The 14845-nt window shown below is 38.9% G+C and overlaps 1 protein-coding gene across 1 annotated transcript; it reads right to left on the minus strand.

The window, feature by feature from the left end:
- Positions 1-124: 124 nt before the first annotated feature.
- On the minus strand, positions 125-9241 carry LOC112282686 (uncharacterized). Its single transcript, XM_024520639.3, has 19 exons — positions 8061-9241; positions 7509-7637; positions 7211-7282; positions 6897-6967; positions 6470-6569; positions 6268-6366; positions 6023-6149; positions 5619-5752; positions 5358-5417; positions 4972-5210; positions 4433-4865; positions 3784-4107; positions 3082-3675; positions 2756-2935; positions 2380-2604; positions 1859-2142; positions 1273-1575; positions 865-987; positions 125-568 (listed from the first exon to the last, which is right to left on the minus strand). Exons 1-19 carry the CDS (start codon positions 8208-8210, stop codon positions 418-420), a joined length of 3798 nt encoding a protein of 1265 aa, XP_024376407.1. The 5' UTR covers positions 8211-9241; the 3' UTR covers positions 125-417.
- Between the last annotated feature and the right edge of the window lie 5604 nt (positions 9242-14845).

Raw genomic sequence — 14845 nt, forward strand, 5'->3', positions numbered from 1 at the left:
CGGAGCTACGCTTGAGCGTTTGAGTGACCTAATACAAAACCATTGTAAGCGAATGACTGGACAGTCATACCTGGATTCTTACACATGGATTCATACCTGGATTCTTTTCTGAATGTGTACAATGTTGGAAATAAGCAACCTTTTTAGATATGAACTGGAGTTGAAGTAAACACTAACAACCACGCAATTGATTGCTTCAAATAATACATAAACTATGACTAATAATCTTGAATAATCTATCCTTAGCTTACATGAATTCTCTGCTTCACGGAGGCACCAGCGAAACCTGGTTTCAACTAATAAGAGACACAAAAGCTGTACACTTGGACCAAGTCCTAAAACCAAGCACACCTTAACAATAAGTGCAGATACCCCAAACTATTTTCCATACGGAGATAGCTGCAAGCTCACAGATTATCATTTGAGCTTGAGGTTATCACAAAGGTGACCAAGCTCAGGCCGAGCTTTCATCCAAGCACTGAATGAGGTTTCGCCTGCGCAAGCATTGCCATGAAAAGCAACCCTGTTGAAAAGATACGACCTGAAAGCTATCAAGAAAAAATACCTCCTGCACAAAGCAAAACCATATCCAAGCAATTAGCTACCCTGAACTATATGAGTGGACCTATACTCTAGTCAAAGGGTCCACAAAAATAATAAAATTTAACCCAGCACCACAGAACAAGCAAGAAATCCTCTAAAATAATATCCTACGCTTGACAATTTAATGTAACAATTGTCGGTGTCTCCTAGAATTCCACTGTGTCGCAAAGTTTATTCAGAAGTCCAAACGTGCGTTACAAATAGGTTCTGAGAATTATCATGATGAAACGAACGAAAGTCAAACATGTCTGAGCCACTCACCTGAGGGCATTGATACCCATATCAAGGACAAAATCTCTACGTTCATCTTCTGCATTAGAAAAGCTATCCAACTGAACCTTGTACTCAAAAATGTCATCTCGCAAATGCCCAGCTCCACCGCATCTGTGACAGCATTCACCATTTCTACGGCTCGTCAACATAACATTGAGATATGGAAATGAACACTAATAAACTTCATCATCAAAAAATGAGAATAAAAGTAAAACTCCTCAATTAGAATCCAAAATCTCAATCCCTATCGTGAATAATATACGACACTACACATACATCCTGCATCTAAAGACCGTAACCATAATAGTACAATCGATACACATAAAAACAGGCTTAGATAGCTAGTCACTATTTCGACAAGGTAAAGTGTATAGGAAGAAAGTGAGATGTACAAACCGGTCAATGACTACATCCACTTCGGTTTTACTAGCTGGCCCACTGGCCAAAACTCGAGTAAGGCTCGAAATATCACGGTAGTCTCCCTGTCGAAAGGCCTCCGTATCATTGGCAGGCCTTGGGACCATCCTATTGTTTGCCAATGAATGAGGACTATTTATGTCAGCAGACTTTGAGGATGATACAGATAAGCTGGTCAATTGCAGTTCAGCTTGCAACCTAAGGCAGGTCATAGACATTGCGTACGCGATACCTCCAAATCCTGTATGTGATATGAAACAGTACTCCACCCCAGGGCCAGCTCTGCAAGAATAACAGGATTTGTGACTTGTAAAATCAAGAGGGTGCCAAATATTACATACAAAGGCAAAAAATTTAATTATTATTTAATTTTTTATTTTTAAAATGATTATAAGAAGTAGCAGAAGAAGAAGAAGAAGAAGAAGAAAATAATAATAATAATAATAATACACAGAATTATTCAACACAATTTATTGTCCTCATGATATATTTATTCAAGAATTAAAAATAACTACTTATTAGCTTTTAAACCAACAAGCCCTTATAGCTGATTAGAGGAACGTACTCATCCAAGCGCTGGTGAATGACATCAACATCAGAAGCCAAAGCAGCCCTTTCCCTAGTAAGGGGAACACGCTGGTAGTCAACATTGTATCCCTCTTGTCTTAAACCGGCATACACCTCAGCAGGGGTTTGAACATCCTCAGCACTGATGACTTCCCAATAACCGATGATGTCTGAATGACCAGTAATTGGGTTATACTCCTCCTTATGCAGAAGCATTCGACCTCCTGTGCGCTCAGCTTCTGCAATAATGTCGTTCTTCAACCTGCTCTCCATTTGTTCAACCTGCACAACAAAATTTAAAATGCTGATAAACAGGAAATACCACAAGATAAAACCGTTCGGTGCTCTTGCTGGGCAGAAATTTGCACTTGTCAACTCATCAGCTGCATCGAACACCATGTAATAAAACCGTCCAAATCACGATTATTTCACTCAACAGGGGTATCCTTCAACCATGCTCCATTAATACAAATAATAATCAGAGTTACTGAATTGGTTTTTGAATAAAAGGAGACTTACCACATGACCTTTCACACCAACGTGTTTTAAGGTGCTAGCAGGCTGTTCAACTTCGCGAAGAACGAATGGATTACCATGTATATACACCACTACTTCTTCGCGTAAATCCGTCACAACAGCTTTACGCTGCATCCCACATGATGGTTCGGCTAAGAGATGACTTAAAACACCTTTGGCCCCTTCTATGGTGGGAGTAGCCATACTGTGCACAGGAAATCCCTCCACCTGTCAAGGTAATGTTTTTATGGTATATTGATTAGATATCAAAAATGATAAAAGATGAAGCAATTTATGTAATTACTCAAACGCATTAAAAACCCTTTTCGAAAGAATTCAGAACTCCGATAAATGTGTCTTCTCAAGTGACCAAGCACACCTTGCAAACATGAGGAGCACCAGTAATCGGAACATGATCTGAAGTAGTCTTCTGCCCAGGGAAAAAATACATCTTGAGGATAGAATGTTTTCCTAATATCGACCCGTTGCGCGACTTCACAACAGCTTCCATTACAGAATCTTCCAGATTGTTCTCCCCATGTGTTTTGAACTCCATCTCCTGATACATCCAATCAGGGACCAGTTAAGTCTTAATAGCAAATGGAATAACTTTCGCGATGATATGCCACGATAAGTATACATCTCACAAGATCATATGAAAAGAATGGTGTAAGTTAGAAAAGGATTGGGAATAGACTTGCTAACATTGATAGTAAACACACGAGTTGGTCTTAATCGCATGCTCCATTTCATTTGCTTCACTTCAGGATGACGATGAAGCCAGGCCTTGAAAGTTGTTCCAGAACCACCTCGACAGTAACCATCAGAAGCATCACTGTTCAAATAAGCAGCGAAACCGATCAACATCAAGTATCGCTCCAGATACTCGATACCTCTGGTCAAAGCTGCACGGCGAGCATAATGCTCCAGCTTTTGATCATTGAATGCCCGTCGATAATGCAAAACAGCTTGCCGCAAATTTTGCATAGCATCGCAATGGTCAATTACAGCATCCAACGCCGCCCGACACGCAGCCCCATTGTCAAGAAGGCGCGTTATCTTCCGAACAATTGGAATATCATCCATCACAAATCCAGCTACACAATTTTGATCCTCAAACCTGTTCGCTGGCCTATCCACATGTGTGTCAATGTTTACCTCCTCTCCACTACTTGAACAGCTCTCTGGTTCCACCTTTTGTAGGGGTAAACCAGGCGTACTCTGTAGGAATCCTATCTCGAGTCGCAAAAGTACCAGGCACGCTGTCACCATCCCAGTTGTAGTGCGACCTCGCCCCATCTAAATCACAAGAAGGAAAATTTAATAAGATCACATGAAGCCAAGCTACGATGATCACTGCAATTATATTAACCAGAGAAAGCATTCTCAAGCATTCATGGGGCTTGCCTGACAGTTGAAGACGAAGGCCGTGTCCCTAGGAGCAGCTGCAATGCGAGCGGCGAGAGCACTGAAATCGGAACTTTTAGGAGCTTTGCCATCAGTAATAGGAACCCTGCCATATTCGACGCGGACACCTTCGGCTTTCAAGCACTCAAAAACTTCTAGGGGTGTCTGAACAACACCCGGACCAACAGGCTCCCACGCATCAAAAATGAGCCCGTCCTCTGTCTCATGATTTACCATTATAGCACCTGAATAGCGCTCAGCTTCCCGTAGAATGTCATCCTTCAATCGAGCTTCCATCTGCTCCACTCTTGCCGTGTCTATGCCCTGCGAGTCCATACACCAACATCAGCACATATTCCTCTCAAATCTAACCACAAAAGCGTGACATATATAATCTAGTCACACAACCAAGCTAAACAACAGCACTCACATTCCAAAGACTTTAGAACAGAGCACAAGTCAACTCGAAAAATATTTGATCCGTTCAGGAAGAAATCAAACCGTAAACAATATACCCATACTTCACTTCATTTTGGCGATAACACGTCAAGGAAATGAGACCAAATCAAAATCAAAATAAAAATAAAAATAAAAATAAAAGAAAAAAAGAAATGAACTATACAAATGATAATGTTAACTGAAAACTTACTTCATATTCAAGCATATTCTTGTAGGGACGCTCAACTTCGCGCAGGACGAATGGCTTCCCATTGATATATACCACAGGCTCCTCCCTCATATTGTGCCATAGCACAGGTCGCTCATTGCTACCTTCGCTAACTCTTTCCAATACAGCATGAATACCTTGAACTGTTGGATTCGCAACGCCGTACACGGGGAAGCAGTCGATCTCCCTAAAATTAGGAGCACCTTCCAATAGCTCTGGAAGAAACTGGTTTTGACAACCAGGACAGTGGTCACTTTTGAGCACTGTCTGCCGCCCTAGAACTTCTCCATTCCTGCTGGCCACGACATTTTCCATCCTGCTGGGACGCCCATCTGTAACTTTTGAAGGCATTTTGATAGTGCCCACTGGGGTGTTACTGTAACCTAACGCACCCATTGGATCCCGCCTCAGCAACCTGTCAATACAGTACATTGGCAATATACAAGAAGAATTTTCATAAGAAACCAATAGATGTTCAATTTTCAGTCGAATGCCAAGCACAAAACTAAAATATGGAATACCTGCGAAGAATGCTGTAGAGCTCTGGCCGATCGCGCATCCACTGTTCAAAACCGCCTTGACCTGGTCGGTGTGTAGAGCCCAAGCAAGTTTTGTCGGTGTGAATGTAAACAGCGAAGCAGATGAGGAAGTAGTATCGCTCTAAATACTCCACAAAGAATGAGAGTCCTGCCGCCCGCTTTTTCTCATCAGCTTGCCTCACGATACTACTTCGATAACTGGCAATGGCCTCCCGCAAGTTCTGCATTTCATGACGCTTGAGTCCTTTTATAAATAAAATAATATATAATAAAATAAAATTTGAAAGACGACCAGCGGTACTCAGGATACAATCCAATGCCTTTAAGGATGCTATTCCAACATTTGAACATCATACAACTCATAATACCTGCATTGCTGAGCAGCTATCAATAACTTTATCGACCTGACGTTTCCCTTCTACTCCCCCCTGTTACAAACCCATGTAATCACACATTAGCAACTGAACCTCACAATGGTGAAGAAACAGTAAGCAGAAAAATCATTCAAGCTGATGTGTCGCTGAAGGAAAGAAACTCATAGAAACGCAGTCAGGGAGGATACTCTTATTTAGCCAAAAAAGAGACGAGTACTTGCAGAGCACGGTCTATATCTCTACTTATATGCTCACCTCCAATACCCGGATAAGACTACGAATTACAGCATATTCTCCTCTTCTCAGAGCCTCTTCGGTGTCTGGTACGTCATATACCATTTCATCCCTCGCCTCATGAATCGTTCCCATCGAACTTGACCGAGGAAGCCCTGCAATGGATTCAATAATATTCATGAATGTCTTATCTAGCAATCTATGACATGTTCCATCGAGTTCTTAAATGATGGAATGTTTCTGGTTACTAAAATCTTCACTAATGAATCAACTATTAATAGTCCAGTAAAACATAATAAAAACAGTCTCTGACACAACCTCTAAATCGAGAACTTGCCCGAGTCTGAGCTCTGGTTCATATTAAAGGAACCTATTTCAAACTAGCAGAGCGAAAATAGTGAGAAAAGCTTAAGTTTTCACAAGACCTGAAGCCCCCATGCGCTTAAAATGAATCAAAGTAGCAATGACCATGCCCGTAGTAGTGCGACCGCGGCCCATTTGGCAGTTGAATACCAGCTTGGTGCCAAATTCAACTTGCGAAAGACGCTGCACCTGCAGCAAATAACAGCAGTCATGCGAAGATCATACATCATCATCAATGACCAGGCCATACACAAGATCGGACAACAGACTCTTCTGCTTGAAACAAGTAACCTGAGAAAAAACTTACCAGAGAGTCAAAGTCGCGCACTTTCGGTGACTTTTCATCCGTGATAGGAATTCGCTCGTAATCGACCAAGTAACCTTCTGCCTGTAGACTCTCGTAAACCTGAATACACCGTTTAATCTTTAAGTCTCTACATTGAATGCTACCAAGTAGTAAAATAAAACAAAATCTAAATAGGAAATTACAAATTTAGGTATGAGAATACCTCAAAAGGTGTTTGAATAGAGTTTGGGCCCACTGGCTCCCATTGATCTATCATCTGACCATCAGGAAGCTCATCACTAACCATGATCTTGTTGGCATACCTACGTCATTTTCCAGAAACCATGTACATCCAGTCACCAACAACGCTTGCTTCTCGAAATCAATATAAATTCTTTACTGGAAATATAAGACTGACAAACACGACCCACTTGAAGAGATTCTAGGCAATTCAATGAAATGAATCGGAAGAATGAGGAAGACAAGATGAAAAAAGGGGAGTGTGTTTATGCGATCAGACCCCTTCACGTTAAATCGAGAATGGCTTCTAATAGAATCGGTAAAGTGACTACAAATAACCATATTCCGAACAAACGAAATCTAAAAGTCAAATTGTAGGGATGAATACTTGAGGAAGAAAAATAGCAAACCTCGCTGCTTCCAGTAGAACATCTTCCTTGAGGCGAGATTCCATCTGCTCAACTCTTTGTCTGTTGATTCCCTGAATCAACGAAATATATAAATAAAAATTAGTCACAGAAGTACTCTGCAGAACCATGGATTAACATCCCCATGGAGAAAACTGCTGTAACATCAAGCACGTATGTGGAACTAAGTAATCTTGCAACACCGATCCAGGACATCACTGAGTTCCTACAACGCTCTGTGAAGGGTACAACATCGTGGATGGTACACAAAAACTATTCAAATAATTCGGCAGTGAGTTGGTGTTATGAGTGCTTACAGTATACTCGAGATTTGAAAAAGGTCGTTCCACCTCTCTCAAGACGAATGGGCGACCATTGACATAAATAACCTATAAATATGTAAGTAAATAAAATTCAGCCGAAATAATTAAGAGCCCTCCAACAGACTATGAAGAAAAAATGCTTTACAGAATATTTTAAGAAGCTGAACTTCTAAGAGAAACGTTTCATCAACGACAATAAATTACTATGACGAAGCATTTCATACCGATGAAGACCTAGCACACTTTTCCTATGGTCAAGAAAATAATTTGTTGGCTGTACAAGAAAACATACCGGTTCCTCCCGCAGGTTGTGCCACAAGACTCGTTGGCATCCATACTTACTTGCTCCTATCAGCTCTAGAATTCTGCGTATGCCATCAACAGTTGGAATGGCCACGCCATAGACTGGCTTGTTTCCCACCTGGAAAGAAAAGAAAAGAAAAAAAAAAAAAAAAAAAAAAAAAACGTGTAAGAGACATACAGATGCAATTGATGAGCGCTCCCGTATTTGAGAAAACAAGATTAAATTCCTTTCACCACAGCATTCTCCAGGTTCAAAATCAAATGTTTCGAGTAAGACTTCAAGTAATCTACCAGAAAAGAAATGCCAAGCACCACAAAACGTATCAGCCAAGTATTGCAGAGTAGTCAGCAAGATGAGGTAGCAAACTCTTGTTCCCTAGAGATTGCACAAGGAGGTTGCAAGAATGCTTGGTAAAGATGGAAATGAAAGCGGCATGCATTCTTAGACTCTGAATTCGAGCTCTTAATTTCAAAAGTAAGCTGTCGCAGGCTGTTGTGTTCTCATTGCACTTAATACGTCTGAAAAAGCAATAAAATCCACCTGTCTGTAATTGGGAGCTCCTTCCACGTGAGGCAGTAAGCGCTTGTTCTGACAACCAGGGAAGTGATCACTCTTAAGGATTGTTTTCTTGCCAAGCACTGATCCGTTTCTGGAAATGATAACATCCTCTGGTTCTCGTGAAACGGCCATGTTGCATTGAGTTCCAGCAGTCTAAAGCCAATTAAAAGAGGAGCTTCTTTACTGATCGAAACAGAGGAAAGAGAAGACAATAAAGAAAAAGATTAAAATCTTCTCCGGATCTCGAGCACCAGATTCTTAGTCACCAACTCCGTTTACTGAGGCAAATCCACGAACTACCTGTCTACAACCATTGGCAGCTGCCACGGCCTCAAACTGCCTTAAACGCAAGCTGCATTTTCACTCTCCTACATCTAGCCCTACGCCATGGCTGCACCATAACTTCCACCTTATCTCGTCTCTCCTCAACACTGCCACAAACTCGACAACGCGCATCTTCTTCGTATGTCGTGGCTAATGCACCTATTCCCACTAGATTGCTGTATTCATTTTCCCAATGCGGCTTCTAACACATCTTCCGACTCTCGTAGAAGTCAAACACAAAATCGGCACAAATAATAATTCTAACAATTGCAACCAGAAGTAGATTATGAATCACGGCCAGACAACGAAACCGGCAACAACAAATCATGTAGTGAGGATGACATGCTAAACAGAGAGGCTCGACGTGTCCAGCTGCACTAAAATGACGGCGAAACGAGAGACCGAGCGAGAAACGAAGCAGAAGTGACTAGCAATCACGATGCGTCCACTAGAACAAACTGTTACAAACACGTTTCCAGTCACGAAACCATCACATGTTTCATGTGAACGCGGTCGAGAGGAACAGTAATAGCCACGACAGAGGAAAGGAAAACCCAAACACAAGAAGACTTCTTCGTCACCTCTGGACAACTAACTCAATCCCCCGCAGACACCACTTCGGAGTTCTACTGAAAGCTACACACACTCACAGATTACTCGAAAAATATGTATAAAGAAGAAGAAGACGAAACAACAACAGTAACGAAGGAGTCTAGAAGGTGGATGGCGCAACTCGGGAGAGGACGGCGGCTATGCTTTCGACTTCTAAGCTCATGCTGACTAATACAGGACCTTGCGCAACACTCAGAAACCCCAGCAGCAGATCAAATGGCTGTTGTACAAATAAGAAGACAAGGCTTCGCCCACGGCTGTAGCATGTGATGTAAGCCTCGGGAATGGGTCTAATCACGATAACTGGGGAAGCTTTTGTTGTGTGCATGTCCAGAATATTCATGTGTTTCCATGCCTATCATCTTCCAAAGGCACCCTAAGCCCTTGGACCAGTGAAAACAAACTACATAGTGGGGCTGGTCCTGCCCTGACCCTAAAACTAAATACATAAAAAACTCAATACATGAAGTGGTATTGAAAAAAATGAAATAATAAACTTCAGGAGCATGAATCATGTGCCAGGTGTGTTGATCCATCATGGACTGAAGGACCAAATAGAAAACCCATGAGCAGTGAAAACTCATGGCTGGTCCACTCCAAAGCTGTCCTTTGATTGGCACAAATATCTAGACAAATCAGACTTGGAAACAAGAAGCCCTGGCTGCAAAACTCCCCTTCCGATTCCATATCAAAAGGGCAGTTAACAGCAAAGCTTCACTGGGCCCCCAAAAAAACTGTCTACCCCACACAGGTCATACAAAATTCCTTTGTACCCCAACCTTGCCCAGCTGATCATCATCCCAAAGGCAAGCTCATTTTGGTAGGGTGAAGGGGAGAGGGAGGATCTTTCAGAAGCATCACAATGAACTTGAAGAATATTCCCACCTTGTGTGTGTTTAGAGCCCATGTGTTTGAAAGCATATTCATGCCATCTCTCACATATTCTCTTCTCTTGGGGTATAGATATGGTGTGTGCCTTGGGAACCTGAGCTCCAGCTTACACTTGTGGCACACAGCTCCATTGTTAGGGCCTAGGATGTGCCACTTAACTGGGAGAATGTAACCACCTCTACTAACTCGTCCACAACCTCCCTCAACCACCATTGTAGCTTGGTACCAGCACTCCCACCACACCACAAGGCTTGTAGCCTTGCCACATCATGCAGTGAGCATGGCACTCTGCTGCCACATCAGCTGTTCATGGTTGCCACCTCATTATTTGAATTGGTACAGCTCAGCAAGTGTTTCTCCTCCAACCAGGCTTGACTCATCCAAGTGTTTGACAGGGATAAGAGAGGAGCAGCCATAAGTTGTGTTGTGTTATTAATGAGCCCCTGAACTAGAGAGAGCCTTTGTGTTGGTTTTCCTCCCCACATGTTATTCATGGATCTACTCAGAACTGAGTCTTTGCAGTTGCTGTGGAACAAAGACTTTTTCTTTTTGTGATTTTTTTTATCTTTTGACTCTCTTTCTTTTTTTGGTTTTTTCATGTCTTGTTTAGTATTAGCTAGCTGGATCCATTCTCCTGCAACATCACCACCATGACCATTTACCTGCAACCCCTGTTAATGATCACACAGGAGCAAGCTTTTTGTTTTGTTTTTGTTTATATATTATTTTTTAATGGAAAAATATCCTGAGATGTATGTGCCCTTCAAGAGCACTTTAAAAACTCCCCACCAAAGGTTCAAATTTGTTTGCACTCACTGTCTCCAATTACTGTCAGTAAAACTGTTATTCATGGATTTCAATACACATTTAGCTGTATGTTTTTATATTTGTACATCTCTGAAGTACAACATGTTAACAAGCTCTCAATAATGAAAAAATTAACTAGAAAAATACCTGTTAAATAACAGGACAAATATTGATATCCAAAACAAGGCAATTACTTTTAATGGGATTATATATCCTATTTGTGTATTTCATGCTTTTAAAATTAAATAAATAATAGACTAGACAAGACTAGACTATACTATACTGAAATAAAAATACAAGAATAAAACACATCAAAAATTATATTAATGTTGTTTTGGAATGGAAAGAAAAATAAAGTTCAAATCCAGAACTTGCCATTGCAGATGAGCAGATCCAATTTCAACTGTATGCATGTGTGTAAACTTCTGGTGCACAAAGTAGAGTGTGAGGGTGCAGAAAATTGACCATTTGATGAAAGAGCATTTGCTCAACCTAAGAGCAAAGAAAAGTAAGTAAATAAATTATTTATTCATGTAAGCATGTATGTATGTACATATGAATAAATATATATATATATATATATATGTGTGTGTGTGTGTGTGTGTTTGTGTGTGTATATGTGAATAGTAGTATTGACACACTTTTGACTTTTTCATGGACACAATGGAGAGAGGGAGGGCATGGAACTTGTGGGTACCTCCCCCTCTCTCCCTCCTCCCGCCCACCCTCACATCATTTGCATGCTTCGACACCTTGACTTAACCTTCACAAACACAAGCCCTGTGAGCACCATTTCCTTCATTTTCAAACTAGCCCACAGAGAATCTGCAACCCCCCCCCCCTTTGCCTTGCAGTAGGTATCCAGATGGCTAGAATATGCAAATTGGATATTGGATGAAGATTCATTCTTACACAAATTCCATCCCCCTCAGATTCACTTTTAGAACCTTTGAATGCATGTCTGTATACTCAAATGACTGGATGTTTAAGTTGCAATGGTCAATTGAAAGAGCGGGACATGGAAAGGGTAGCATCTAATTTGATTTTAATTAGTTTGATATTCTGGTTACAAGCTTGGGTTGGTATGTGATTTGTGAATCTCCCTGAGTTGCCAGACTGTTAGCTCTGATATAGAAAAACTAACAAGCAAATTTTCTAATGGAATTGGTCTCATGGAATTGGTCTCAAGGAGGATGGGATGTAAAACAAGGTGCTAATCCATACATTCTTCCCTTCATATATATATATATATATATATACATCCATGTGTGTGAATGAATGGATTGCTAAGTAACAAGGAGATTGATAAGAACAAGGCAGAATATCCATGCTGCTCTCCTCGCCCTCAAGAATAGAAATAAAGTAAAATAAAATAACTAACAAAAAAGAGGAATAAAATTAAAAAAAAATGTATATTTGCAATGTAATAGCCACGTGGGAAGGTTTGGCTTGAAAAGACGCAACTCTCAAGTCACAAATCCTGTTTTGTCTTTTAGTTTTGCTCTGGTTTTGTGTGTTTCTTGTTCTGTTTTTCCTTAATTTGGTGGTTTTCAATGTTGTCACTTCGGTACATTTTGACCTTTAATATTCTTTCACCCTTATTTTTATTTATATTTTTTCATGTTTTCACTTTTCCTCCTTCTCAGTTTTTGTTATTAGCTGCCCTTGATGTAAGAACAAGGGGGAGTGAGAAATAGAGTGAGAAAAGTGCCTTATGGAACAACATTTCATACTTCTCTTGTAAAATGGTAGCTTGACTACGGTCATCAATGGCTTTGTCAACCAAACTCAACATGACCAAGAGTGTGAGAGTGTGTGTGAATCAACTGTTCCCTCATTGTCTCACAATCTTTCCATTAACCCTACTACACATTTGAATTACTATTTGTGGCACCGATGCATGATGAACACAAGGGGGTGGAGTTATAGTATTGAGAGGGTGACACTACCAACAATAATTATATTACTAATAATAAGAATAACAACAATAATAAGGCTTTTAATGATAAGAAATACTTGATGATATCCTCATACAAAACAATGATCAGGAAAAGGATGACATTGGATGATTCAGAAAGCAGGAAATGCAACCAAGAATACAAATGAGGGCTTGCCCCCCAAAGCCAATGTAATTTTCTCTTCCTCTAGCCCTAGTTTTAGAGTTTTAACAGCTCATAGGGTCCAAGTCAGACAAGGAGTTATACAAACTCTTTCAATGGTCCTTTCCCTTCTTCCAAGCTGGCCACTCTTGTTCTGAATTCACAAAAGAATGTCACAGTTAAAAGCAAAAATCAATTCTACACAAGTTTTGAAAAATAAGTGAAATCCACGTTTTTCCTCAAGTAACGTGGGTACAACTGAAAAGGTATTTTGATATCATATTCTAGTGTTTTTTCACAGCAATGGTTGCTATTCAACAACTAAATTGGAAAAGTCCACACAACTATGCAAGTATATTAAGAACTTCTATCTTACACTTTTCATCCAATAATTATAACCATGACTTTATACCACGTTTTGAATTTTTTCCTACTGATATAAAGTCGTTCTTTTATTTTTTGAAAATCGACGATCATATATTTTCTTATTTATTTCAAAGTTTGCAAGAAGAATGTTTGTCCACATATCAATTCAATGAAATTCAACTCCACAATAAATAAATAAAAGATGCTTTTGAAATAAACACGAAGACTTTTCTGAAAAAGTATAAAGTGGCTGTTCTGTGAATAATAAAATATTAATGGATGTGTCTGTATTATGAAAAATTGAATCTCTTTCAACGCGATTGCACCCGTAAAAGCCTCACAACCTAGCCACCATAATATTGCAACTTTACTTAACAACATTTCATGTGCTTTGATTAAGGTACCATAAACAGTAATTTAATTGACCTTATTGTCTCAAAAGTCCTAAATATTTAAACTCATGACATACTTAGTACCAGGAAGTAGTTTTTTCTTCTCTACGACATTTACAAGTTTGATAGTGTTCTCAAAAGACTATTAGTGTTATGATTGCTGTACTTTAAACATTTAAAAATTAAACATGAAAAATGCATTATAGAATACTAAAAAGTCAAGGTTTTAAGAAATTATTATTTTATCAAGTCAAAATATAGAAAAAATAAAAATGAAAATTTGATACATATTTTTGACATGTTTTTGTACACAATAAATCTCCACATGTTGATTAAAAAACATTTTACTTAAAGTTATACACGACTTACTTAAAATTCTACGTTTAAAAGCAAGTATTATTTTTTATAATATCCTTTCTTAAATTTTTAATCACAATAAGATAATTAAATATACAACATAATTTAAAAAATCATTTTATGCTTCACAAAATATTTTTATTACAATTCTGGAAATGTTTCTTTGAGAATTTAATACACAGTTTGTTTATGTCCTAATAATTACATATTAGATTTTAATTTAATCACCAACAATCTATTTAATTTAATGCGTTTTTGAATATTATATATATATATATATTTGTAAAATAAATCATGCAATCTAAAATATAAAATTAAAATTAAAAAACTAATATATATATATATATATATAGAAAAAATTATTAACTTTAAAATTTAAGCTATTGTAATGAAATATTTCATTCTACATACCTCAAACCATTCTTTCTACCTTATGATATATTAATATGTATATATATATATATATATATATATGTCTTTTCTATTATTGCCTTGACTTGTACCACATTAGACAACTAAAATTTGCAATCCAACTCCCAAAACTGCCATCACCACAATGGAATTTTTGACTTTTCATGAGCAACTTTCATTGGACCAATAATATAAAGTTGTGGTGAGTTGCTGAGTTGCAAAAAAACTAACACACAAAATTGGAATGGAAAAGAAAGAGAAGCAATGAAGGGGGAGGTGGGTAGCGGGAAAATAGGCATGAATAGTGAGCTACTAATCTAGAAGGTAATGAGTATAAGAGAAATGCAATTAGTGGGTCAATTTATGATTTCTGTGGATCAATTTAACACTTCTCTCTTTCTTTCTCTCTCTCTATACATATATTAAATTAATAAAAGATTTTAATTCAAGAACAGAGAGAAGAATCCAAGAGCTATATGTTGTTCAAACAATCTTATTCTATCCGACT

Source organism: Physcomitrium patens, chromosome 5, assembly GCF_059467195.1.
Source record: "Physcomitrium patens ecotype Gransden chromosome 5, ASM5946719v1, whole genome shotgun sequence".
In the NCBI taxonomy this organism is placed as follows: Eukaryota; Viridiplantae; Streptophyta; class Bryopsida; order Funariales; family Funariaceae; genus Physcomitrium; species Physcomitrium patens.

Bases quoted from the DNA above. Each gene is read 5' to 3' on its own strand.
- LOC112282686 (XM_024520639.3), bottom strand. From the start codon at position 8,210: ATGGCCGTTTCACGAGAACCAGAGGATGTTATCATTTCCAGAAACGGA. The intron at 7,638-8,060 runs GTGGATTTTATT...TTTTCTTTCCAG, and splicing joins GAGCTCCCAATTACAGACAG to GTGGGAAACAAGCCAGTCTA. The intron at 7,283-7,508 runs GTATGTTTTCTT...ACATATTTATAG, and splicing joins ACAACCTGCGGGAGGAACCG to GTTATTTATGTCAATGGTCG.